Source organism: Microtus ochrogaster, unplaced genomic scaffold, assembly GCF_000317375.1.
Source record: "Microtus ochrogaster isolate Prairie Vole_2 unplaced genomic scaffold, MicOch1.0 UNK4, whole genome shotgun sequence".
Lineage (NCBI taxonomy): Eukaryota > Metazoa > Chordata > Mammalia > Rodentia > Cricetidae > Microtus > Microtus ochrogaster.
This window is the reverse complement of record NW_004949102.1, coordinates 170,726-196,567: the sequence shown is the minus strand read 5'-3', so window position 1 is coordinate 196,567 and position 25,842 is coordinate 170,726. Positions and strand designations below refer to the sequence as shown.

General features: G+C 39.1%; 1 protein-coding gene across 7 annotated transcripts in view; it reads left to right on the top strand.

Moving 5' to 3' along the window:
- Positions 1–25,842, top strand: part of Cadps2 (calcium dependent secretion activator 2) — a 520,741-nt gene that overhangs the window by 414,931 nt on the left and 79,968 nt on the right. For 4 of the 7 annotated variants that reach the window (XM_026788547.1, XM_026788544.1, XM_026788545.1 and 1 more), the window contains 3 exons: positions 7,228–7,331; positions 8,978–8,986; positions 23,970–24,126. In XM_026788547.1, coding sequence (XP_026644348.1) covers positions 7,228–7,331; positions 8,978–8,986; positions 23,970–24,126 — 270 coding nt within the window. The remainder of the gene's footprint in view (positions 1–7,227; positions 7,332–8,977; positions 8,987–23,969; positions 24,127–25,842) is intronic. The other 3 variants (XM_026788548.1, XM_026788546.1, XM_026788543.1) reach the window with 1 other exon arrangement.

Below are 25,842 nucleotides of genomic sequence, written 5' to 3'. Positions count from 1 at the left end.
ATACTTTCTTCATCCATTCTTCCATTGAAGGGCATCTAGGTTGTTTCCAGGTTCTGGCTATTACAAACAATGCTGCTATGAACATCGTAGAGCATATACTTTTGTTGTATGATAAGGCCTCTCTTGGGTATATTCCCAAGAGTGGTATTGCTTAATTTCGAACAAGCGAGGAAATAGATTTATACAGAGCACCTTTGAGTCTAACTCCATCTTTCGTGAGCGCGGATAGTTCTGACAGTGTGCTCCTGAGACCGACATCAAGAGCATCACCTGGCAAACATTTCAAAATGTAAATTCTCAGGCCTCACCCAAAACAGTGGAATCAGACACTCTGGAGGTGATGCCAAGAAATTGCGTTTCAGAAAGTCCTTCAGGTAGTTCTGATGCATAGCACATCTACTGAAGACGCTCCATCTGTTTATGTAGGCAATCCTGAAACCATAGCATCATTTCGATGGATGTCATTGGTGCTGAGTTCTCTTTGATTAGTTATCTGGGAAGCACTATTTTAACAAAAATCTGTGACATTGAGTTTTCAGAACCTCTCCCACGCTTTTGTGAGGTTGCCTTCCAATCTGTCTGCTCTAGAGCACCCATTTCTATAGGAGAGACACAGCCAATCACCTTGCTAGCAGGGGGCGGGGTCCCCTGAGGATATTTTTTACTTATAAAGATTGCGGGTGTGCTCCCAACTGCCCCTTCTGCTTTCCTGTTCTCCACGGGAATCTGTGGTTCTGTAAGTCTATTTCCCCATTAACGCTGTATATATTATTACAATCTGTCTACATTCATTTACGCCGGTACACATTTCAGAGGCTACCCCAGAACCATCCAACCTATGCACAAGTTCTACAGTGTCAGGCAGGTGGGGGAGGGGGGAGTCTTTGGATTAATGGGAAAGAAGGTATCTAATTTCCCATCTTCTTTCCCTCTGGGGGTTAGAAGACCCATGAGTATTGGCCCATTTTAAGAGTCCCTGGAGTCGGATTGCCCTAGGTCTGACACCAGGCCACTCATCAAAGGTCGGGCTGTCAAGAGGAGGTGCCAAAAAACAAATAACAATTTTGACTTTCCAACTGCTTCATTGCCCCAGAGAAATGTCCTGAGCCAACAAAGAAGACCTAAGGAGTTAATGGTGTGGAACAAATGGCTCATAGGTACATGTGTGTTCCAGATACCTACAAATCTCACCAAGTTGTGATGAGGTCAAATCGTAAAGTTTACCTGGATATTTATGATTTTTATCAAGTAAATATTTTAAAATGAAGTTTGCATCTTAAGTGTGATAAATCAACATATCAAATATGGGAAAAGGAAGTGATGTGCGTAGTCATTTTCCCATGCGCCCTTGCAACCTTCCCCATGAACATCATTTCTCGTCCACCACTTGGGACTCTGACAAGAAATGGCAGCAAGGAAACAGTCAGGGAGCACATCCTAGGAGTCCACATGCTCCTTGAAGTCTCGACTCCTAATTAAAGCATACCATAGCAAAGCAGTCAGTCTGTCTGCTCACAGCTTCCCATCTCCCTGCCTTTTCCCCAGTGGGAGCTCTTCTTAAATATACAGAGGAGTAATTAAAAGAATAAGCTTTAGGGAGCCAAGGAGTGTTATCATAGAAAATGAAAAATGTTCCAGAATGAAGAATAATCCCAGCCAAGAGGAGTGCATTGAAATTCATGAAGGAACCTCTCTGCTTTGGGCATGCCTGTTTAAAATGTCACTCTCTGAAATGTATTACAACAACTGACAACTTACCGTGAAGCTTGAGGAATATCAACATTTGTAATGTGGGAGAAACATTACAAAGAGAGTGGAAGAAAGCTTCTTAAAGAGGGATTCTAGCTTCAGATATTCAGTGTAGACTTTAATGGAGCTGTTGATAACCTTGTTATCTAACAGTTCCAACTGTGGAGTGCATTAAACTTCTGTACTGCAGTAAAAAATGAGTGAAAACCAAGGGTGTATACTTATTGTGCTTGATAAAAATGCTATTTATTTAAAGTATTAAGAGTGGCCATTATGTTCAAGGACAAAGTTTCCTTCCTCTTTTTCTTGGAAGAATAAAATGTTTAAACAGTTTTTGAGTTTTACCTAGGACACAGGATGCTTTCAATGGTTTGTTTGTTTGTTTGTTTGTTTGTTTGTTTAGGACAGTATCAAACGTAAAAGCTGATTTAACACATTCACACTTAAATAAAAATAAGTTGTCTCTCATTTCTTTTCCATTATTGCATACTGGTAGCTAAAGCTGTATATTGGTATGTGATTTCTACTCAGAGAATTTATAGTGAAAAGTAATCAAATTGTTTTTCAGTAGACTTTCTTTGTTGTTGTTCATTAGTTGGTTTGTTGGTAGTTTATACACAGTCTTAATGTTGAGTTCTGGCTTCCCTGAAATTCAAAAAAAGCATACTGCCTCTCCCAAACAATGGAACTAAGGGCAGGAACCTCCAAAACTGTACGGAAAGTGAGATACATTTATATTCCCTGTCTCTCTGTGTCTGTCTCTGCTTCTTTGTCTGCCTGTCTGTCTGTCTGTCTGTCTCGTCCAATTTCTTTCATGAGCACTGCATCCACATCGCTTCTACTCTCACCCACATTCCTTTCATATTCTCCCCATCTCCCATATCCGTGATATCATCTCCTTTGATTCATCATTATATAAACATATGTGTATATATACACATGTATGTACAACCTACTGAGTCCATTTAATGGTGCTTGTGTGTCTAGGACTGATCACTTGGTAAGACTTAATTCTGTCCTATTTAGTAGCTATATGACCTTGAAAAGTGGCTTCAACCTCTCTGGATCTAACAACAGAAGTCCTGATTCTCTAGCTTATAGGGTAGCTTTGAGGATTCAGTAAACAATATCCTAAAGTATGTAAGGAAATATAAGGTCTTTGTCTGTGGTTGAATTTTATATTATTTTTTAATCCTTTAAAAACTGTATTTTGTGTGTGTACACAGCACACATACATACATTAAAATTGTACATTTCAAAACAAAACCCAAAAGTTTCCTGTAACTTGGTCTGTAGACCAGGCTGGTCTCAAATTCAGAGATTCACCTGCCTCCTGCCTTCCCAAGTTTTGGGCTTAAAGGCATGTTCTACCACCAGCCAGTTTAAAACCCCTAAAGTTTTAGTCAATAGAGATTTTCTAAATTACAAGGAAGCTTAAAGAATGTCTGATTCAGTGATTCTCAGCACCTGTGGGCATAGTCAGGGCTTGGATTACTGTTTGGAAGGGTCTCTTGTATCTTCCCCTTTCATCCTACTGTCGTGTTCCCAGAGCCCGTCGTCCTACTGCACAGACGTCACAGAATCTCTTACACACAACCACTAAACACATTTTCCTAAAGCTCAGTCTTTTCTGAGGTGCTACAACAATACTTGCACTGTAGCATTTGTCAATAGTCGCCCATCTTACTTAAAGCCCACGGTGATGAAGCAAATTCTGGCACATTCTCTAGCCAGGTAAGAGCACGCAAGGTCCAAGTCTTTCCTTCATCTTTTTGTTTGTTTGTTTGTTTGACTGGTTGGTTTGTTGGTTTTTGTTGCATTTTATCTCTCTCACCATGAGAGTTACATACATTAAAAACTAACAAACAATAAACATGACTTAAAAGTGTTAGGAAAATTGACATGATGAAACTTGGGAAACGCTTGTCAGAGAACCATCCTCATTTGTACACATCACTGCCAACCCTCCTCTCACGCAGTGTCTTGCCTTCAGTTCTCCTATCTGGAAACTTCTCTTCTTACACGTGCTATTCCTCTATGACCATGCTTCCTCAACTCTCTTACCATCTCCTATAGCACATATGTGTTTGTTTTCAAACTTTTTAAGGTTCTTTTTTCTTAATTAAATAGCTTGAAGTGCCTCCATATGGAACAGGCTGCCATGTTGAGTCATGAGTTAGCTTGGCTTCACTTTTGTTGAAGAATGTTAAAATGATCTTGAAACAGTTGGATGAATTGATAGGTGTTGTCTAGACATTCTTTTTTTTTAAAAAAAAAATGCCAGTGTGTTTGGGGTTTTTTATTGTTTTATTGAGCTATATATTTGTCTCCCCTCCTGTTGAAATAAGAGCGGCGGGGCTGCGTCCCCAGCACCCTGCCGCCCGCATGGCTAGCTTAGCTTATGCCCCGAAATAATTACATGGAAACTGTATTCTTTTAAACACTGCCTGGCCCCAATAGTTCCAGCCTCTTATTGGCAAACTCTTACATATTAATCTAACCCATTTCTATTAATCTTTGTAGCTCACGAGCTGGCTTACCAGGAATGATCTTAACCTGCATCTGCCTGGAGTGGGGGAACCATGGCAACTCACTGACTCAGCTTCTTTCTCCCAGCCTTCTGTTCTGTTTACTCCACCCACTTAAGGGTTGGCCTATCGAGGGGCCTAGGCAGTTTCTTTATTCCTTAACCAATGAAATCAACAGATTGATATATGACACTCCCACATCACCCTCCCCTCCCCTTCTACCCTCTCCCGTGGTCCCCATGCTCCCAATTTACACAGGAGATTTTGCCTTTTTCAATATCTCATGTAGTTTCGATCCATCTCTGTCTCTCTTGGGGGTCCTCATTGTTGTCTATGTTCCCTGGGATTGTAAATTGTAAGCTGGTTTTTCTTTGCATTATGTCTAAAAGCCACTTTAAGTGAGTACATATGATATTTGCCTTTCTGGATCTGGGTTACCTCACTCAATATGTTGTTTTCCAGATCCATCCATTTGCTCGCGAATTTCAAGATGCCATTCTTTTTTATCTGCTGTGTAGTACTACCATTGTGTAAATGTACCATATTTTCCTTATCCATTCTTTGTTGAGGGGCATATAGGTTGTTTCCAGGTTCTGGCTATGACAAGCAAAGCTGCTATGAACATAGTTGAGCACATGTCCTTGTGGGACAATTGAGCATCCTTTGAATATATACCCAAAAATGGTATTGCTGGGTCTTGAGGAAGGTTTTTTCTAATTTTCTGAGAAATCTTCATACTGATAACCAAAGAGGCTGTACCAGCTTGCACTTCTATCAGCAATGCAGAAGTGTTCCCTTTACCCCACATCCTCTCCAGCATAAGTTATCATCAGTGTTTTTGATCTTGGCCATTCTTGTATGTGTAAGATGGACTCTCGGAGTTGTTTTGTCTAGACATTCTTTATAATGTGATTTGGGATGTTGAATTGTTTGATATACGGACATGTTATCTTAAAAGAAAGAGAGAGAGAGAGAGAGAGAGAGAGAGAGAGAGAGAGAGAGAGAGAGAGAAAGCAAAACATACCAGAAATACCAGAAAGTCAATGAAAGGAACATTTCTTTGGAAAACAAAGCATGGTGGCTTATGTCTATAATCCCAGCATATGAGACAGTAAAACAAGAAGATTCTGAGTTTGAGGCCAGCCTATGCTACACAGGCATCCTATGCCATTCTGAGCTTTCTAACAAGAGCCCATCTCAAAATGTGAACTAAAACATTCATTGTAATCACCATTCTGATATGCTTGCTTCATTCCCTTTACTTTCCATAGATGAAAACATCTCTGTGTTGACAGGCAGATGTTCCTACAGAATCACTGTGCTCTTGGTTACTGTCAAGGTATAAGAAATGCCTCTCCTCCATAGGGGAATGTACGGTATGGAACCTGTGCACTTCATGCCATGTCTGACTGACTTAAAGCATATTAAAAGTTTAATGAGCAAGCACCAACCAGAAGGCATTTTTTCCCTGCCCTTTGAGAATGAACTAAGACAAGAAAACGTTAAGAATCTATTCCAAATTTAAAACTGAGATTTGGGGAGAAGTTGAAAGCAAAGATTTGTTTCTAGAAAACATAGTAGATACTGAAGTAGGAGGAAGGGAGGAACTTCATTTTTCTAAAAACCTTGACTTCCCTTCCTTACAGCCTCCCTTTCAACAGACATGTGACACTAGCCTTTGCTTCTCAATGCAACAGAGAGATCCATGAATGTAAGGCAGAGTTGCTGTGATTTACTTTGGGTTAGCTTGAGTATTTTCACCAGAAACTCAAATACAGGAATCTTGATCTCCAGAGTCATGGGGGAACTTTTAAGGTGTGATATTTAGAAGGAAGTAACTGGACCGTGGGGCTACCACTCTTAGAGGGGTGAGTGCTGGCCTCTCAGATGAGGTTTGCAAGAGTTTGCTCTTGAAAGAATGGGTTGTTGCACAGTACGATGACCTCACATACATGATCCTTTGTGCTTATGGCCATTTTCCTGCCCAGTTCCTTGCCATGTTGCAACATGCTAAGAGTCCAAGAAGATGGAGCCACCCAAACTCGGGCTAAAGCTGCCCCAACTGAATATAATGTACCTCTTTTCTTTATAAAGCACCCAGTGTCATGTATTCTGTATATAGCAACACAAAGTGAACCGAGGCAGGGTATCCTTAATGTTCCCAGTGAAAACTGTGCTTCATATGGTTTTGAGACAGTTGTGTCATATAGGGCACCTCTAGTTTCTGCCAGTTCGTTGTGTCTTTGAAAAAAAGCTACTTTGTCTTCTCTTTTGCTAAATTTCTGGTAGCTGCACTTAATGTGTTCTGTCCCTTTGCACCAATTTGCAAAGGATCCTTCAAATTCAAAGAAGGCTTCTGCCCTTCCCTAACCTGCTACCCCCACAGTTGGAAGCGGACTGAGGTGGCAGCAGACACACAGGGGAGAAAAATCAGTTAATTGCAGCTGTCAGAGTTGTTTTAGGTGACTTTGTACTCGGGTTTAAGATCACCATGAACTGAGAATTCACATAGCAACAAAAAAACCTGCGGTCTGCTAATGCCAGGAATGACTCATCTGGTGAGAACTGTATTGCATTGGTAACACAATGCAGACAGAAGGAAAAGACTGTGCTCTCTGCTCTCTTTGTGCTTCTGACCTTGAGCAGAATTATAACTTGTTTGTTGCAGAAGTTGAGCATCTAATGTGCTGTTGCATCTGTTAGTTCTTGTATACTAAATGGCAAAGCACTTGCAGATCTGTGATTGCTTTGTGGGTGAAATATTTTCTGCAATCTGGTGAGCCGGCTTTTTAAAGACAATGCATTCAATTGTGTTCCTCGCATCCCTTATCTCTCAAAAGTGTGCTTCCTTGTGCTGTTTCAGTACTCCAGTCATCCCTACATTGTAGAACATGTCTGGCTTTGTATTTTCAAGGTAACATTATGATTGTTTTTTTTTTTTTTAATACAGAGACCATGAACCAGGCAAGTCCTGCCAGGAAGCTGGAAGAGGTTCTTCATCTCGCAGAGCTCTGCATAGAAGTCCTACAGCAGAATGAGGAGCATCATGCTGAGGTGATGACTCGGAGCCAGAACATAAAGTTCCCCCAAGGGCTTTGCCATAGCAGGGCAGCACTGAAAAGACAGCATGACTGGAGTCTCAGTGTGTATCTGTTCCTGGGAATGTGACTCCTGTATGTTACAAAGCGTGTGTGTGTGTGTGTGTGTGTGTGTGTGTGTGAGAGAGAGAGAGAGAGAGAGAGAGAGAGAGAGAGAGAGAGAAATTTCATATAAATAATAAAGACATGGGAAAGCCGAGAAGATCAGTCCCTAAGATACATAAAAAATAGTTGGCAGAGCTGGAACACACCCATTTTGGAATGACAAACCAGTTGCTTTCTTATCCCCATGATACAATCGTTTTGTGTGAAAATGTGTTCTGGTAAGCATTAAATGGGAGATTTGTGATGAACTTTACAATCGAAAACATTCACAGTTGTGTGACTGCTGACTGTGATCTTCCCCCTTATATCAAACTTTCTGTGTGTTTTCACTACCTCTGGTTGTTTTGTTGTGGCTGCTGTTGTTGTTCGCCATGCTTGGGAGGAACCTGGACCCTTCTATGTGTTCCCCAATGCTCTGGCCCTGAGCCCATTGCCAGCCAATGTCCTAACTGTACATTACCATTTACTATGGATCTGGAGTATTCTCACACCAACCTGCTTATTCTGAGACTTAACCTTCTCTTTCCTGTAGTTGTGAGTTTATCTACGAAAACAATTTCCTGATTTTTGAGTTAAATGGAAAAAATATGCAGAACTAAATAAATACAATAAACTTTAGTGTCCTGACAGTGCTATTATTTTTGAGGAAGCAGATGTAATGAACCAAAAGAAAACAGAGCATATATATATATATATATACATATATATATATATATATGAATTTATAGAATATTTAATTTTAATGGAATCTGGTTTTCAAAAAATATGAGAAACTACAGGGTCTATATTTTAAGCAAATTCTTAGCAAAGAGTATTCATGGAACCTTACTACAGGCAACTAAGATTTATTGTATCTACTTATAAATATGATCATTCAAAACATCTGCTTTTAGCTCACACTGTGGAATCTAGTTTTTAGCTTGCATCTGTCATGTGTGAACTTGTTATGGATATTTTATTTTAAACTGAAGAAACAGCTGCTTCAATAATTTAAAATGAATTCCCAGGAGGATATTTTCTGGGCTAGCATCACTGCCATGCTACAAAGAAAATGATCATATGATAAAATATAGGTATGTTTCGTCGTCTTTGTCTTGTTCTGAAAGAGATTATCATCGGAGTCCAAGGCATTTCTAAATTGTAAATTGTTTTAATCTAAAAAGATATTCTAGTTCAGTATGTGTTTCAGCTAAGGCAGCTAATATTCACATGCATTTAATAGAAATTAAATCGTAATGTTTTTAACAGAGTCAATGTGGTCACTAAAAGTGCTTGTTAAAAGTATAATGAGTCAAACACAATTCAAGTATAGATACTATTTGTTTTTTAATCCATAACATGCAATTGACTCCATTGAAACACTTACAGCACAGAAGCATCACCTTCCTCTGTGCTGCAATGACATAGGAACTATACTGCTGACTTCTTTATAAATATTGTGTAACATAGTGGCATTTTTCTGTTCTGCTTATGCTCCAAATTCTTGGAATCCCACAGGGAAGAGAGGTGAGTAGAACTGTTTCTCTCTTTTTCTATCATAAGACAGCCTTTCAATGTGACTGTGAAGCAGGACCCGTTTTGATGGCTGTCACTTTAAAGTCAACTTTGGCCTTTCCTTGGAATGCAAAACTTTCCTCTGAGTGGGCTCACCTTTGCTACACTGTGAGGTGATGGTGTTTAGTTAATAATCACATGCATAATTAATGCCTTACAGCCCAAGCAAAACACAATGCAAGGAATTTGGAAACGGTAGCTTTTGGCTTTGCCTTTCATTGATGTATTTTTTTTAGATCTTTCTTTCCACCTTTATATCAGATATTCCCTCTAAGCAGTACTAGAGAAAAAAATTGATCTGATTTCAAAGTCATCTCCAGACTGAGTGCGTTGGTGGATGGCACTCTCCACTGAGGTTCATTTTGCTGACTTCAGGACCGGTCTCTTTACTCTCAACTGTGCCTAGTTCCCTCTGTACTTCACCTCCTCTGGGGAGGTTAATGCGTTTGCCTCAAGACAACCTTCAGGTGGCTCTGGTTCCCACTCTTCTTTCCACTCTGCCTCCCTCTGCAGCGCAGTCCACTCAACAGGACTAAGTGGCCATTTCTGTCCTCCCACAATCCCTTAGTGAGATATTCATCTCCTTGACAGGAACTTGCTTTTAAGGCAGTCCCTCCTCCTCTGGAGACCTCTTGACCTCTCAGGTTTTTCTTTAAGATACTGCATTTCCTCCCCAGAAAGAAGATTTTAGCTCTTTTCTAGCTAAATCTTTTAAGACTTTCTCCACATTTCACGGAGAAGATGTCAGATCAGAGATTTCAGACAAATGGATCTAGCAGTTCTTCATCAAAAAAAAAAACATTCCCTTTCATAGAGCTAGAAAGTCCAGGTGCTTACTGGAAAAGTCATTAGCTCTAATCAGCTACACATGCATGCATATGTGCATATGTGTGTACAGACCAAAGGCTGACATCGGGTGTCTGTCTTCCTCTGTCATCCCCCACATTATTCTTTGATACAAGGTCTCTCATTGAACCTAGAGCTCACATATTCACGCTAGGCTAGCTGGACAGCAAGGTCCAGTGAGCTACATGTCTCTGACTCCTCATCTGCCCTTGATTCTCTATGTAGATGCTCACAATCCAAAATTAGGTTTGCATGCTTGTGCAACAAGCACAGACTTGGCAACAGAGCTTCCAACCTAGCCTTTGTTATTATTTTTGGTTTGGGTTAGTTATTGTTTTTATGGTTATAAATTTTGTTTTGTGGAGACAGGGTCTTGCTATATAGTCCAGACTGACCTCCTACTCATATCCACTTTACCCAGTTTCCAGATTCCAAATATATGCTACCATGTCTATACAATTAGTTTTTGGGTTTATGTGTATGTGTTTCACTTTGAAATGAGGTTGGTGTGGGAGGTCCTTCTGTATATGTGTTGCTTTTATTGGCTAATGAATAAAGAAACTGGCTTGGCCTGATAGGGCAGAGTAGAGCTAGGAGGGGAAAACTAAATTGAATGCTGGGAGAAAGAAATAGAGTCAGGGAGAAGCCATGTAGCCTCACCAAAGACATATGCCAGAACTACCTGGTAAGCCATGGCCTCATAGTGATACACAGACTAATGGAGATGGGTTAATTTAAGATATGAGTTAGCCAGAAATATGCTTAAGCTATTGGCCAAACAGTATTGCAAATAATATGGTTTCTGTGTGATTATTTTGGGGCTAAGCAGCCAGGAACAACCAAGCGGCCTCCTACAACTGAGTTACCTAATTTGCTATGTAACAAAGAATGACCTTGAACTTCTAATCCCCCTACTTCAAGAATTGCAGGCAGACCTCAGCATGCCAACTTTATATGGTGATGGTAACAGAACCAACCGAGGGCTTCATACATACATACATACTATTGGTCAATATTGCTTTGGCTATTGGTTCCAAATATTGTTGGAGTTTTATTGTTTGTTTTGCTGTTATTTGTTGGTGTTTTTATTGTTCCATATGAATTTTAGGATTGTTTTTCTTAGATATTCTGGCATTAACCCTTGGCAGATACATAATAGTCAAGCAACTTATTTTCTCATACTCTTAGGTTATCTCTTTACTCTGTTAACTGATATTTTACTGTACATATGATCTTTTTGACATAATTCCATTCTTCCGTTTTTGCTTTTGCTTTCTATGAATTTCAAGTCTTACCTACACGCTTGCCCCTTCCAACATCTGAATCTGCTTCCCTAGTTTTCTTCTAGTGTTTGCATAGTTTCTCTCCATAGTTTCACAATGGCTGTGTGTGTGTGTGTGTGTGTGTGTGTGTGTGTGTGTGTGTGTGTGTGTTTAATCCATTTTGAGTTGGTTTTTGGAGCTGAGGACATCACAGGAATCTAGCTTCTTCACATGGTTATTTGACTTTTTCGGTGCCATTTATTTTCTGTTTTTTGTTTTGTTTTGTTTTTGTTTAAAATTTTCTCCAATATAGTTTTTAGTACCTTTGTTGGTGGACTTTTCTTTCCTACCCACCAGTTCCCAAATGATTGACAAGGAGAGACTTAATATTAATTACAAATGCTTGGTCAATAGCTCAGGCTTGTTACTAAATAACTACTTTATTTAAATTAATGCATATTTCTTATCTATGCTTTGCCATCTGGCTTGGTACCGTTTCTCAGTACAGCATGCCCATCTTGCTTCACTCTGTGTCCGTTCAGGACTTCTCCAACTATGCCCTTCTTCATCCTAGCATCCTTAGTTTGGTTATCTCACCTATACTTCCTACCTGGCTACCAGTCAGCCAACTTCTTATTAAACCAATTCGAGTGACAAATCTTTACAGTGTACTGCAGACAGATTATTCCACAGCATACCTTTGCTGAAGATCAGTTGACTATGAGTGCAAGTTTTCTTCCAAGTCGTCTGTTCTATTCTATTGATGCCTGTCTCTTTATTGCCTACTTGTTGATCGATTGATTCTATGTGTGCACACACCAGCACCCACAAGTGGAGACAATGTCTGTCTCCACCATGTCTGTCCCAGGATCACAGGTCATCTGAGTTGGTGACACCTTTGCCTGCTGAGTCATCTCACCTGCCCCTTTGTCTCTTTACAGTTAATTAATACCTTGGTATGTTTTGAATTCAAGCAGTGTGATGCCTTATGCTTTGTCCTTTTTGTTCGCAATTTCTTTGGATACTTGGAATTTTTTGTGGTTCCATATGAATTTTAGAAGCTTTTTCATAGTTTAATGAAGAAAGTCATAGACATTCTGAGAGCGATGGCATTAAATATGTAGCTAGCTTTCCGTGATGTGAGCATTTTAATGTTGTTTCTCCCAATATATGATATCTTTCTGCTTATGTCCTCTTCATTTTCTGCCATTTGTATTTCAACTTTCTTTTCTTCTTTCTTTCTCTCTTTCTTTCTTTCTTTCTTTCTTTCTTTCTTTCTTTCTTTCTTTCTTTCTTTCTTTCTTCTTAGTTTTTCAAGACAGGGGTTTTCTGTGTAGCAGTCCTGGCTGTCTTGGCACTCACTCCTTTGACCAGGCTCGCCTTGAACTCACAGAGATGCACCTGCTTCTGCCTCCCAAGTGCTGGGATTAAAGGTGTGCACCAGAACCACCTGGCTCAATTTGTACTAAAGAGATTTTTTTTTAATTCTTTAAGTTTATTTTTATATATTTGATTTGTAAACTTATAAGAACAAAGGTAACATTTTAAAATGATATATTCTAAAGTGTCTTCACCTTATTTCTTTTTATAGGTGTCTATATTGGATAATGATTATCAAAATTATAAATCAGAACTACGAGAAGCCTCCAATTAGAGGCTTTAGTCAGATTTCATCTTTTTATATTATGGTCCATTCTACTGGCCCCTTCTAGAAGATGGCCTTTCATATTGATCTGTGTGTACTTGTGTATATATATTATAGGGCCAAGAGATATGCTAGTTATTGAATTGTCTCTAAAGCTACTATAGTCATTCACATATTATAGCACTGTAGACTAATGTTGTCTTGTGAAATGAAATAAGCATGCCAAAGCCTAGTTTTCTGTTTTAGAGCAATCTTCCATTTTTATATATATTATATATTATGTATTACAATGTTAAAAGGAATTAAAGGCTTCAGACCTCAGGTAAATTAGAAAATATATAAATAAATCATGTGTTTATGGTAAGAAAAATCAAGGAACAGTAGCAGTGTTCTAATATGCAAAGTAGACGATGGATGGATGGATGGATGGATGGATGCATGGATGCATGGATGGATGCATGGATGCATGGATGCATGATGGATGGATGATGGATGGATGGATGATGGATGGATGGATGATGGATGGATGGATGATGGATGGATGGATGATGGATGATGGATGATGGATGATGGATGGATGATGGATGATGGATGGGTGATGGATGGATAGATGGATGATGGATGGATGATGGATGGATTGATGATGGATGATCTTGTGTACCTTGTATAGTTAAGAAAACTATATAATTGTTCTCCCAGTTACTAGCTCTTCATATCAAACAAGAATACTTATGCTATCTTCTCAAAACAGCAATTTGTAGGATTAACTAAGATAACACTTTCAAAACTTTAGAACAGTACTTGACACACAAAGCTTTTTAAATCTATATTAAACATTTCTTGTCATTTTAACTTGTTTGTTTTTAAGGCAGGATCTTACTGTGTAGCCCACCCTGTCCCTAAACGCAAATTCTCCTCCTTCAGCCTCCCCAATGATGGGTTACAGACATGTTCCACCATGTATAACTTGAACATTTTAAAGCATGTTACCTCATTATCTGTATGTTAATTTCAATGTATTTTTGTAATTACAATAACATTCACTAACATTTGTACAGAAGAAAAATTTCCATGTTGATTTATTTTCACTATAACCTAGAGGTTAATGATATTATTATTGTTATAAACAAGGAAATGGAAATCCAGGCAGAGAGGGGATGGGCTTCTGATAACTCAAGTTTTGTCTAAAGTTCAGAAACTCAATGCTTTACAGCATTAATGCTTATCTGCCTCCATCTTCAACTACATTGGAGCAAAACTGACGAGGCTTTCAAAGTATTATCAACCTGTCACACATAGTAATCATTCAAGATTTATTTATATTTCCTCTTTATATTATATATTATATTCATTTATATTTATATTGTTTATATAGATATATATTTATTTATAAGTCATTCAAGATTTATTTTGATAAACTATTGCCATCTGCCTCTGTCAAATCGCTTACACTAAGTTGTGGATTAACATTGGAGCCAAGACAGATTTAGAGAACTCCTATCATGACATTCCATAGGTGCCCCTCAATAGGTGATTTTCTGAGAAGGGTTTCCTCCACCCCCATGGAGAGTCTGTTGCTCTTTAACCTCTGCCACCTCAATAAATGAAATCCCAAGGAGGAAACGATACAGTGCCCCTCTTCCCTCCAATCCAGGTTAGAACAGCTACCTCCAGTGGAATGGCAAGAAAAAGGAATTTCAAGATGTCTTTACTTTTTCCCACAGTGTAGTTGTACCATATGTTCTTTGTCCATTCTTTTGTTGAGGGGCATTACGGTTGTTTCCAGCAATAAGACAAATAAGCAGCTATATACATAGTTGAGCACCTGTTCTTGTGGTATGGTGGAGCATACAGACCATGGGATAGGGTTGAAGGGGAAGGGGAGGAAGGGACAGGAGCATAAAAAAAATACATAGCTCAAAAAAAAAAAAAAAACACAGAAAAAAGAAATAAAATAAATAAAAAAGAAGAAACCTCAAAAAAAAATACTTCTATCCATATATTTAGGTGAAACCAACATCTTGATGTGGGATGGTTGAAAAAAAAAAAGAAAATTGTCCATTATTTTTTTTTAGATTTTCCAATTTTGTAGAGTATAGGTTTTTAATAATATGACCTACTTCTATTAATTTCCTTGTTGTGTGCTGTTATGACCCCTTTTTCCTTTCTGATTTTGTTAAATTTTTGTTGTTAATTCATTAGATTTTTAAAAAATACCAATCCAAGTTCCCATTCTCTCCCCTTCTCCCATTTTCTCCACATACCCTCCCACCTCACCCCACCCAGTCCTCAGAGGGGGTAAGGCAGTTTGCTTAGTGTAAGGTCCAAAGACCTCCCTACTATATCTAGGCTGAGCAAGGTGTACACCCAAAGAGAATAGGATTTCAAAAAGCCAGTATATGCAGTAGGGATAAATCCTGGTGCCACTGCCAGCAGCCCCTCAATCTGCCCCAGCCATGCAACTGTCAACCACATTCAGAGGGACTAGTTTGGTCCTATGCTTGTTTTTTTTTCTTTTTCTCTGTCCGGCTGGAGTTGATAAGCTCCCATTAGCTCAGGTACACTATTTCAATGGGTGTAACCATCATGGTCTTGACCTCTTTGCTCATATGCTCATTCTTCCCACTCTTAAACTGAACTTTGGGAGCTCAATCCAGTGTTCCTACACAGGTTTCTGCCTCTGTTTCCATCAGTTGCTGGATGAAGACTCTATGGTGATATTTAAGATATTCATCAGTCTGATTATAAAGCAAGTCAAGATCGGACCCCCTCTCCTCTATTACTTAGGGTCTTAGCTGGGGTCATCCTTGTGAATTCCTGGGAATTTTTCTAGAGCCAGGTTTCTTGCTAACCCTATAATGGCTCCCTCAATCAAGATATCTCTTTCCTTGCTCTTATCTCTGGTATATAGACATACCATATTCATCTTTTGGGGTCTGGGTTACCTCACTCAGGACAGTGTTTTCTAATTTCATTCATTTGCATGCAAAATTCATGTTTTTTACTGCTGAGTAATACTCTAATGTGAAAATGTCCCACATTTTCTTTATTCATTCTTCAGTTGAGAGGAATCTAGGTTGTTTCCAGGTTCTGGCTATTGCAAATAATGCAGCTATGAACATAGTTGAACAAATGCTTTGTAGTAAGACTGAGCATCTTTTGTGTATATGCCCAAGAGTGGTATTGCTGGGTCCTGAGGTAGATTGAATTCAAATTTTCTGAGAAACTACCATACTCATTTCCAAAGTAGTTGTAAAGTTTGGATTCCCACCAGCAATGGAATAGTATTCCCCTTACTTCACTTCCTCTCCAGCATAAGGGTGTAAGATGGTATCTAAGAGTTGTTTTGATTTGCATTTCCCTGATTGCTAAGAATGTTGAACATTTCCGTAAGTGTCTTTTGTCCATTTGAGATTCTTCTGTTGAGAATTCTCTGTTTACTTCTCTACTCCATTTTTAATTAAGTTATTTATAATTTTAATGTCTAATTTCTTGAGTCCTTTATAGGTTTTGGAGATAAGTCCTTTCTCTGATGTGGGGTTGGTGAAGATCTTTCCCCATTCAGTAGGCTGCCGTTTTGTCTTATTGACTGATGTGTCCTTTGCTTTACAGAAGCTTCTCAGTTTCAGGAGGTATTATTTATTTATTGTTGCTCTCGGTGTCTGTGCTACTGGGGTTATATTTAGGAAGTGGGGTCCTGTGCCCATGCATTGAGGACTGCTTCTCACTTTCTCTTCTATGAGGTTCAGTGTGGTCAAATTTATATTGAGGTCTTTAATCCATTTTTACTTTAGCTTTGTTCTTGGCGATAGATATGGATCTATTTTCATTCTTCTATGTCTTGAGATTCAGTTATGCCAGCACCATTTGTTGAATATACTTTCTTTTTTCCATTGTATAACTTTAGCTTCTTTGTTAAAATCAGGTGTTCATAGGTGTGTGGATTAATACCCAGGTCTTCGATTCTATTCCATTGGTCAACCTCTCTGTTTTTATGCCAATACCAAGCTGTTTTCATTACTGTAGCTCTGTAACAGAGTTACATCAGGAATGGTGATGCCTCTGGAAGTTCCTTTATTGTACAGGATTAATTTGGCTGTCCTTGTTTTTTTGTTTTTCTATAAGAAGTTGATTATTGTTCTTTCAAGCTCTGTGAAGAATTGTGTTGGAATTTTGATGGTGATTGCATTGAATCTATAGATTGCATTTGGTAGGATTGCCATTTTTACTATGTTGATCTTACCTATCCAAGAGCATGGGAGATCTCTCTATTTTCTGGTGTCTTTTTTAATTTCTTTCTTCAAAGATTTAAACTTCTTTCCCAATAGATCTTTCACTTCTTTGGTTAGTGTTACCCCAAGATACTTTATGTTATTTTTGACTATTGTGAAAGGTGATGTTTCTCTGATTTCCCTCTCAGCTTCTGTATCATTTGTGTATAGGAGGGCTACTGATTTTTTTTAGTTGATCTTATATCCTGCCACATCACTAAAGGTATTTACCAGCTTTAGGAGTTCTCTGGTAGTTTTGGGGTCATTCATATATACTATCATACCATCTGCAAATAACAGAAGTTTGACTTCTTCCTTTCCAATTTGAATCCCTTGATCTCCTTCTATCATCTTATTGCTATTGCTAAAACTTCAAGAACTATGTTGAAGAGATATGGAGAAAAAGGATAGCCTTGTTTTGTTCCTGATTTTAGTGGAATAACTTTGGATTTCTCTCCATTTAATTTGGTGTTGGCCATTTGCTTGCTGTACATTGCTTTTTATTATATTTAGATATGTTCTTTTTATCCCTGCTCTCTCCAAGACCTTTATCATGAAGAGATGCTGGATTTTGTTGAATGCTTTTTCAGCATCTAATGAAATGATCATATGATGTTTTTCTTTCAGTTTATTTATATGATGGATTACATTGATAGATTTTTGTATGTTGAACCAGTCCTACATTTCTGGGATGAAGCTGACATGATCATGTGGATTTTTTTGATGTGTTCTTGGATTCAGTTTGCCAATATTTTATTGAGTATTTTTGCATCCATGTTCATGAGTTGGATTGGTCTGTAATTCTCTTTCTTGATTGAGTCTTTGCGTAGTTTTGGTATCAGGGTAACTGTAGCCTCATAAAAAGAGCTTGGCAGTATTCCTTCTGTTTCTATTATGTGGAACACTTTGAGGCGTATAGCTATTAGCTCTTCTTAGAAGTTCTGGTAGAATTCTGCTTTAAAATCTTCTGGCCCTGGGCTTTTTTGTTTGTTTGTTTGTTTGTTTGTTTGGGAGTTTTTTGATGATAGCTACTATTTCCTTATAGTTTATAGGTCTATTTAAATTACTAACCTGGCCTTGATTTAATTTTGGCATATGGTATCTATCTAAAAAAAAATTGTCCATTTCTTTTATATTTTCCAATTTTGTGGAGTACAGGTTTTTGTAATATGACCTAATGATTCTCTGAATTTACTCAGTGTCTGTTGTTATGTTTCCCTTTTCATTTCTGATTTTGTTAATTTGAATGTTCTCTTTCTGCCTTTTGATTTGTTTGGATAAGGGTTTATCTATCTTGTTGATTTTCTCAAAGAACCAGCTCTTTGTTTCATTGATTCTTTGGATTGTTTTCTGTGTTTCTATTTTGTTGATTTCAGCCCTCAGTTTGATTATTTCCTGTTTTCTACTCTTCCTGAGTGAGTCTGCTTCTTTTCTTTTTCTAGAGCTTTCAGGTGTGCTCTTAAGGCACTAATGTGAGCTTTCTCCGTTTTCTTTATGTGGGCACTTAGTGCTATGAATTTTCCTCTTAGCACTGCTTTCATAGTTTCTCATAGGTTTGGATACACAGTGTTTTCATTTTCATTGAATTCCAGGAAGTCTTTAATTTCTTTCTTTATTTCCTCCTTAACCCTAGGGTGGTTTAGTAGCTCTCTGTTCAATGTCCATGGGTTTGTAGGATTTCTGAGAGTAGTATTGTTGTTAAATTCTAACTTTAATCTATGGCAATCCGATAAGACACTGGGGGTTACTCCAATTTTTAAAAAATCTGTGGAGGTTTGCTTTGTTACCAAGTAAGTGATCAGTTTTAGATAAGGTTTTGTGAGGTGCTGAGAAGAAAGTATATTCTTTTCTGTTTGGGTGGAATGTTCTATAGATGTCTGCTAAGTCCATTTAATTTATTACATCTGTTCGTTCTCTTATTTCTCTGTTACATTTCTGTCTAGTTGACCTGTCCATTGGCGAGAGTGGAGTGTTGAAGTCTCAAACTATTCATGTGTGGGATTTGATGTGCGATTTAAGTTTTAGTAATGTTTCTTTTACATATGTGGGTGCTCTTGTATTAGGGGTGTATATGTTCAGGATTGAGACTACATCTTGATGGATTATTCTTGTTATGAGTATAAAGTGTCATTCTCCATCTCTTCTGATTGATTTTAGTTTGAAATCTATTTTGTTAGATATTAGGATTGCTACACCCACTTGCTTCTTAGGTCCATTTAGTTGGAAAACCTTTTCCCAACCCTTTACTTGGAGGTAGTGTCTGTTGAGGTATGTTTTTTTGTATGCAGCATAAGATTGGATCCTGGTTTCATATCCATTCAATTAGCCTGTGTCTTTTTATGAGTGAATTGAGCCAGTTGATATTAAACGATATTAATGACCACTGGTTGTTAATTCTGGTTATTTTTCAGTGGTAGTGTTTGTGTGTTTCCCTTCTTTGGGTTATGCTGGTGGGACGTTATCAGATACCTGTGTTTTTGTGGGTGTAGTTTAGCATCCTTGGGTTGGTTTTCCTTCTAGTACTTTCTCTTGGGCTGGGTTTGTGGATACGTGTTATTTAAATCTGTTTTTGCCATGGAATATCTTGTTTTCTCCATTGATGGTGACTGATAGCTTTGCTGGGTATAGTAGTCTGGGCTTGCATCCATGGTCTCTTAGTGTCTGCATCACTTCTATCTGGGACCTTCTGGCTTTCATGGTTTCCATTGAGAAGTAGGGTATAATTCTCATAGGTTTACCTTTATATGTTACTTGACTTTTTTCTTTGTAGCTCTTTGATGTAGGAGGGTCTTCTATCTATCTTTTGCTTTCATTGGTTAATTAATAAAAAAAACTGCTTGGCCTGATAGGTCAGAACATAGGTAGGCAGGGAAGACAGAACAGAATTGTGGGAGGAAGAAAGCACAGACAGGCAGATACCATGCTTCTTCTACCCAAGATGGATGGTGGTTAGACTCATGCTGGTCAGCCACAGTCAAGTGACAATGCACATTAATAGAAATGGGTTAAACAAGATGTGAGAGTTAGCCAGTAAGAGGAGAGAGCTAATGGGCCAGGCAGTGTTTAAATGAATACAGTTTCCGTGTTATTATTTCCAGGGCTAAGCTAGCAATGCAGAAGCTGGGTAGGACAAAAAGCAGGCCTGCTCACCTTATCACTACAGCTCTTAATATTCTTTTGTTTTGTTTTTTGTTTTTCAAGACAGGGTTTCTCTGTAGCCTTGGAGCCTGTCCTGCAACTAGCTCTTGTAGACCAGGCTAGCCTCGAACTCACAAAAATCCACCTGCCTCTTCCTCCCAAGTGCTGGGATTAAAGGCATGTGCCGCCACCACCACCCGGCTTAATATTATTTCTTTATTCCATATATTTTGTGTTTTGATTATTATATGGTGAGGGGATTTTTTTTTATTGAGAAAAAAAAATTTCCGCCTCCTCCCAGCCTCCCACTTAATCCAGTCTACTTGGTGTTCTTGTACCTTTATAGGGATATCCTTCTTTAGGTTGAGTTTTTCTTGGTCTGCTCTGTACTATCAATGTCTGTCTCGGAAAGTCTTTGAGGTCTCTATAAGCCTCTTTTCCTTCTCTCCTGGTTTGTTCTCTTGGTGCTCTCTCTTGGTCCCCTCAGTATTATAGCCAGCTCTCAACTCTTAGGTGGGGTGTGGTTAGTAGCTTGGGGAGTCCAGTGGATATGTTTGGGCTTTGAGAAGCCTACCCACAGGAAACTCCCTGCTGACAGACTAGGAAAGCCAAAGGAGTTGGGGAAGGGGCCTGGGGTTTTGTCCCACTGTGGAGTAGGGTGTCCTCCGTGTCCCTGTTCACTCACCTCTTAAGTCCCCTCAGTATTGGAGCAAGCTGTCTTTCAGAGTTCCACTGAGGTTTCAGGAGGATAGGCAGGTTTGGGGGCGAAGTGGTTCCAGTAGTTTGGAGTGGCTGCTGGATGGGGTTGGATTGTGGGGAGGAGGGCGAGGGGGAGCCTACCAACAGGAAACTCCCTACTGGCTGGCTAGGAAAAGCCCAGTGATTTTGGTAATTTTGATATTCTTTCTCTATCTTTTAGTTAGTTTGAATAGGAGTTTGTCTATTTGTTAGTTTTCTCAAAGAACCAACTCTTTGTTTCATAGATTCCTTGTATTGTTCTCTTTGATTCTAATTTACTGGTTTTAGCACTGAGTTTGATTATTTCCTGCCATCTACTCTCCTTGGGTTTGCGTGTTTCTTTTGTTCTAGAGCTTTCAGGTGTGCTGTTAAGTTGTAGTATGAGATCTCTCCAATTTCTTTACGTAGACACTTAGTGCTGTGAACTTTCCTTTTAGCTCCCATTGTGTCCTAGGTTTGCTTATGTCCTGCATTCATTTTCACTGAATTCTAGGCTTTCTTTGATTTCTCTTATTTCTGCCTTGACCCAGTATTCATTCAGTGGAGAGTTTTTCAGCTTCTCTGAGTTTGTAGAATTGCTGCTGTTTCTTTTGTTGAAATCCAGCTTTTAATCAGTGGTGGTCTCATATATGCAAGAGGTCATTTCGGTTTTCTTGTATCTGTTGAGACTTGCTTTGTTACCGATTTTGGAGAAAGTTGTGTGAGGTGCTGAGAAGAAGGTATATTGTTTTGTGTTTGAGTGAAATGTTCTGTAGATATCTGTGAGGACCATTTGGCTCATAGCATTTGGTAACTAGTATTTCTCTGTTTAGCTGTTGTCTGTATAAACTGTTGCTGAAAGCGGGGTTTTGAAGTCTTCCATTGTCAATGTGTGACAGTTGAAGTGTGATTTAACCCTTAGGAATCTTTCTTCTACACACATTGGTGCCCTTGTGTGGACTTTGGTCAAGCAGGGGATCTCCGCCCAAGTTGGGGGGGGCTGAGATATGGTGACAAGGAGGAGGGGGGACATTAAGGATAGTAGGGGAGGGTACAGAGAGAATGGATATGGTTCAAAGGCTAGCAGCCTATCTGGAGTTCTGATAGCTAGTGTGCTCTCTAATCTGGTAGGGAGTCTCCTCTTGAGTTTACCTACCTGTTCATTTGGCTGGTGTGGCCTGCGCTTGAACTGGATTTAAATATTATTAATGAATTATTTCAACAGGGAGAACTATAAAAGTGTATCACAGAACTTTTCATGTTTTTTTTTTATCGGTTAAAAGATTATGAACGTGGGCTGGGAGATGGCTCTGTGGAAAAAGTACTTGCTATGCAATTGTGAGAACCAGGTCAGTCCAGATCCCCAAAGCCACACAAACATCTGGCAAATCCACAGTCTACCTGCAATTCTCATGCTTAGAAAGCAGAGGCAGGGATCCCAAGAACAAGCTCACTGGTTATACTAGCAAGCCATCTAAGGGAATTCTGGGTTCAAGTGGGAGACCTTGCCTCAATATGTGTGGCAGAGAGTGATTCAAAGAAAATCTCTAGCCTGCACATGCACATACATGTGCAACCACACACACACGTATGTACACCACACACAAGAAAATATTTAATATTTAACAGAAAAGAAACAAAGGCAAGATCTAAAAGACAGCACACAAAAAGATGATTTTAAAATTCTACAAGTGTACGAAAATGAAAACTTAACATTTTTTTTATAATTATAGCTAAGCAAATTAAAATAAAACTGAGAAGAGAGGCATCCCCATTATTTGTAAGAACTGTCTAAAAGTGAAGTATCATTTTCTCCTCCTAAGGAAGCATACATTTTTAAAGTGATTGTTTTCATTACCAGTTATGAACAGGCCTGGTCAAGTACCGAGTAAAAAATGAGCCAGACCTGAACTGTCTCTACCAGCCATTAAAGTCTGAGAAGCAGACTTGTAGTCACGTGGGACAATCGCTGGAACCCGGTGAGCTGAAGCTGCTGGGTCTCAGAACTGCCGAGGGGCCTAGTTCACATTGGTACACCAGACGTCCTTCCTCTCCAGGACAGGAAGATTCCCATCTGGTACAGGTTCCAGGGCTTTGCGAGCTTAGTTAATGCTTTTTGGGCTTCCCATGTGTGACCTATTTATGTTCTTAAACAGTAAAACTGTGACTTGTTGCTGTTGAGCGCATGGACCGGAGTAAAGACTGTTCTGAGAGCAATGTAGAGGCTTTGAGACACCCTTTAACCCCTTCATATTTAGAAGCGTATCCTAAGGAAACTTACTGTTCCTCACTGTGACCAGAATACCCGACAAGGAGTGGTGTTAAGAGAAGATGGATCTTTCTGGGGTTATGGTTTCAGGTGGTTCTTTCTGTCATGGCGGGGAAGGCATGGTGAGCACAGCAGGTCAAATCAAGGAGTAGACAGATTCCAGCCAGTTCTGAAAGTTTCTAGAACCTTCTAAAATAGTGCCACCAGCTCGGCAGTAAGCCTCCAACTCACATCGTTTGGAGAGACACTTCATCTCCAAACCAAAATAAGAATAATCATATTTCAGTTGAGGATTTATTTGCAAAGATCTTACCACACTGTCCTTGGGAATCTCAAAAATTAGGAGAATATCATCTCATAGTAGAATACCATGCATTTGTTAAAGACAAAAATCAAAGGAAACTATGATACAGTATGATGATAAATATGGTAATATTTCTGTTCATTACAAAGAAAATATTAGAAACATTCGCATTAGTCACGCAAAATTTTCATTTATGAGGAATTTTTCTTTTTGTTTTATAAGTTTTCCTATGTTTTAGTTTAATGTATGTTTCTGGAGTAATAAATGTCTGTTTTAGGTTTCATTTATCAATGGTAGAATTGTTCATATATATGTGATATACATGTCATACCTATAAAATTTCTTATCTTAAAATTTTATTTTATTCATTATACTCCCTTTTTTATAACACTGAGACATGTGGTATATTTTTCAGGGGCATAGTATGTATACATGTTTCTAAGAACTCATCAATTTCTCCTTTACGTCTCTATCTTCTTGCAGGCATTTGCCTGGTGGCCAGACTTATTGGCTGAGCACGCAGAGAAGTTTTGGGCTTTATTCACGGTAGATATGGATACTGCACTGGAGGCCCAACCTCAAGACTCCTGGGATAGCTTTCCTCTTTTCCAGCTACTTAACAACTTCCTCAGAAATGACAGTGAGTACTTGTGTTTCCCTTCCTATATGAAATGGCAAGGGGTGGGGGTACATATTAGCTCTGAGTATGTATGTACATCGTCCAAGTCGGATCTCAATTCGAGTCGATGTCGATAACCAAGAGTGTTTATTGACTTTGCCTGAGTCTCTCAGGCCAGAGTCTGAGGGCAATGACACATCACATTCCTTCCCTGAACTTCATAACAGCTGCTGTCTGGAATAGACAGCTTTCTCATGGCACCTCGAGGATCAGAAAACCCGTACAGTCTGGCACTGATGCAGTCCTTGAGACTGCGTGCCTCTCTGAGAGACACTCCGTGTGTCAAGATTCCCTTTTAGCATGCACCATGATTGAAATGTTTTCCCAAGAGTAGGTTTATCTCCTCAGGTGATTGTAAAATATTGCTACGTGTATTGCTTGTTCATTCATATTTAGAAATCAAAGAGAAAATGAGGGTCCTCTATTGAGACTGTTTCCAGGTATAACAATAACTTTCATAGTTATTCCAGTAGGTGGTCTGGCACCAGTGTGAACCTGGCTTTTATTAAAATAGTAGTGTATAGATTCCTGAGCCATTTCTATGATGGGCTTTTCCATGTTCCCCTGACTCCGTTTAGTTACCAGTAGCTGCTCTTACCCTCTGTGTGGGGGTGAGGGCACTCATTCCCTACTCCTTAGTACAGTGTTTGCTGTTATATGCCTGCTGTATTCTGCCTCCTAGAATCTGGTCATGACTGTCCTTGATCCTACGGAAATCTTTTCGCTTGAGTTTTCTGTTATCCTAGATCATTTAAATCTCCTTCACACAACAGGCCTTTGACCTTTCTGAGCATACCTCACTCCATTTCTGTGGGTCGCTTTGAAGTTTGGTCCTCAGAACTCTGGTCATAATATCCCCTGAGTCACTCCTTGCTTCTCCATTGCCAAAGGCTGGTCTCGCTCCATCTATGCTTTCTGTACACATAGAACTTTCTGGATCTTCAAACTCCAAGTCAGTTTGTTCTCTCTTTGAAAAGCATTATTGCATTCATTCCGTTTAAAAGTTGAATCTTTGTCTTACAGTTGCGGTTTTAATTTTTTTTTTTTAATTACTCTTTGGTTTGGTTCATTGTTAGGAGCTGATATCTATCTCTATATAGTCATTCATCCCTTTGGGTCTACTCTCAAACTGAGAAAGAAACTCGCGTGGATATGAAAGCATGATGCTGTACACCCCGGGTGCATCCCAAATTTCAGCACCAGCCAGACCAAGAACCCTGCTAGCATGAGAAAGGCATCGTGTTATATGGTCCTTAACAGCATGGCCTTCAGTTCCATAGACTCATATCTCTGCCACTTGACCTTTGACAGCAGTTAACCTTCTAGGCTAGCCAGTCTTTATTTACCCTAGCCAGGGTAATTCCACTCACAGGGTCATTGGTGGTGAGGATGAATAGGATGATGACTCACATGCAATCGATGCTAAGGGGAGATCATGGATACTGTAGGCTCTCCGTCTGTAATTTCAGTACTAAGTATTTCTCTCAACTTAGCCATTCTATTCCATTTCATTAAATTTCCAAAAAAAGTATTTACTGTGAACACAAAGAACTAAGAGACAATTCCTACTTCAGATTTAGCCACAATGTCTGTGCCCAGGAGATCCTAATTCCACATTGAATCATTCATTTTGCATGTCAGCCTCAGCCAGCTCAGAAAAGCCAGATGTGTTCTATT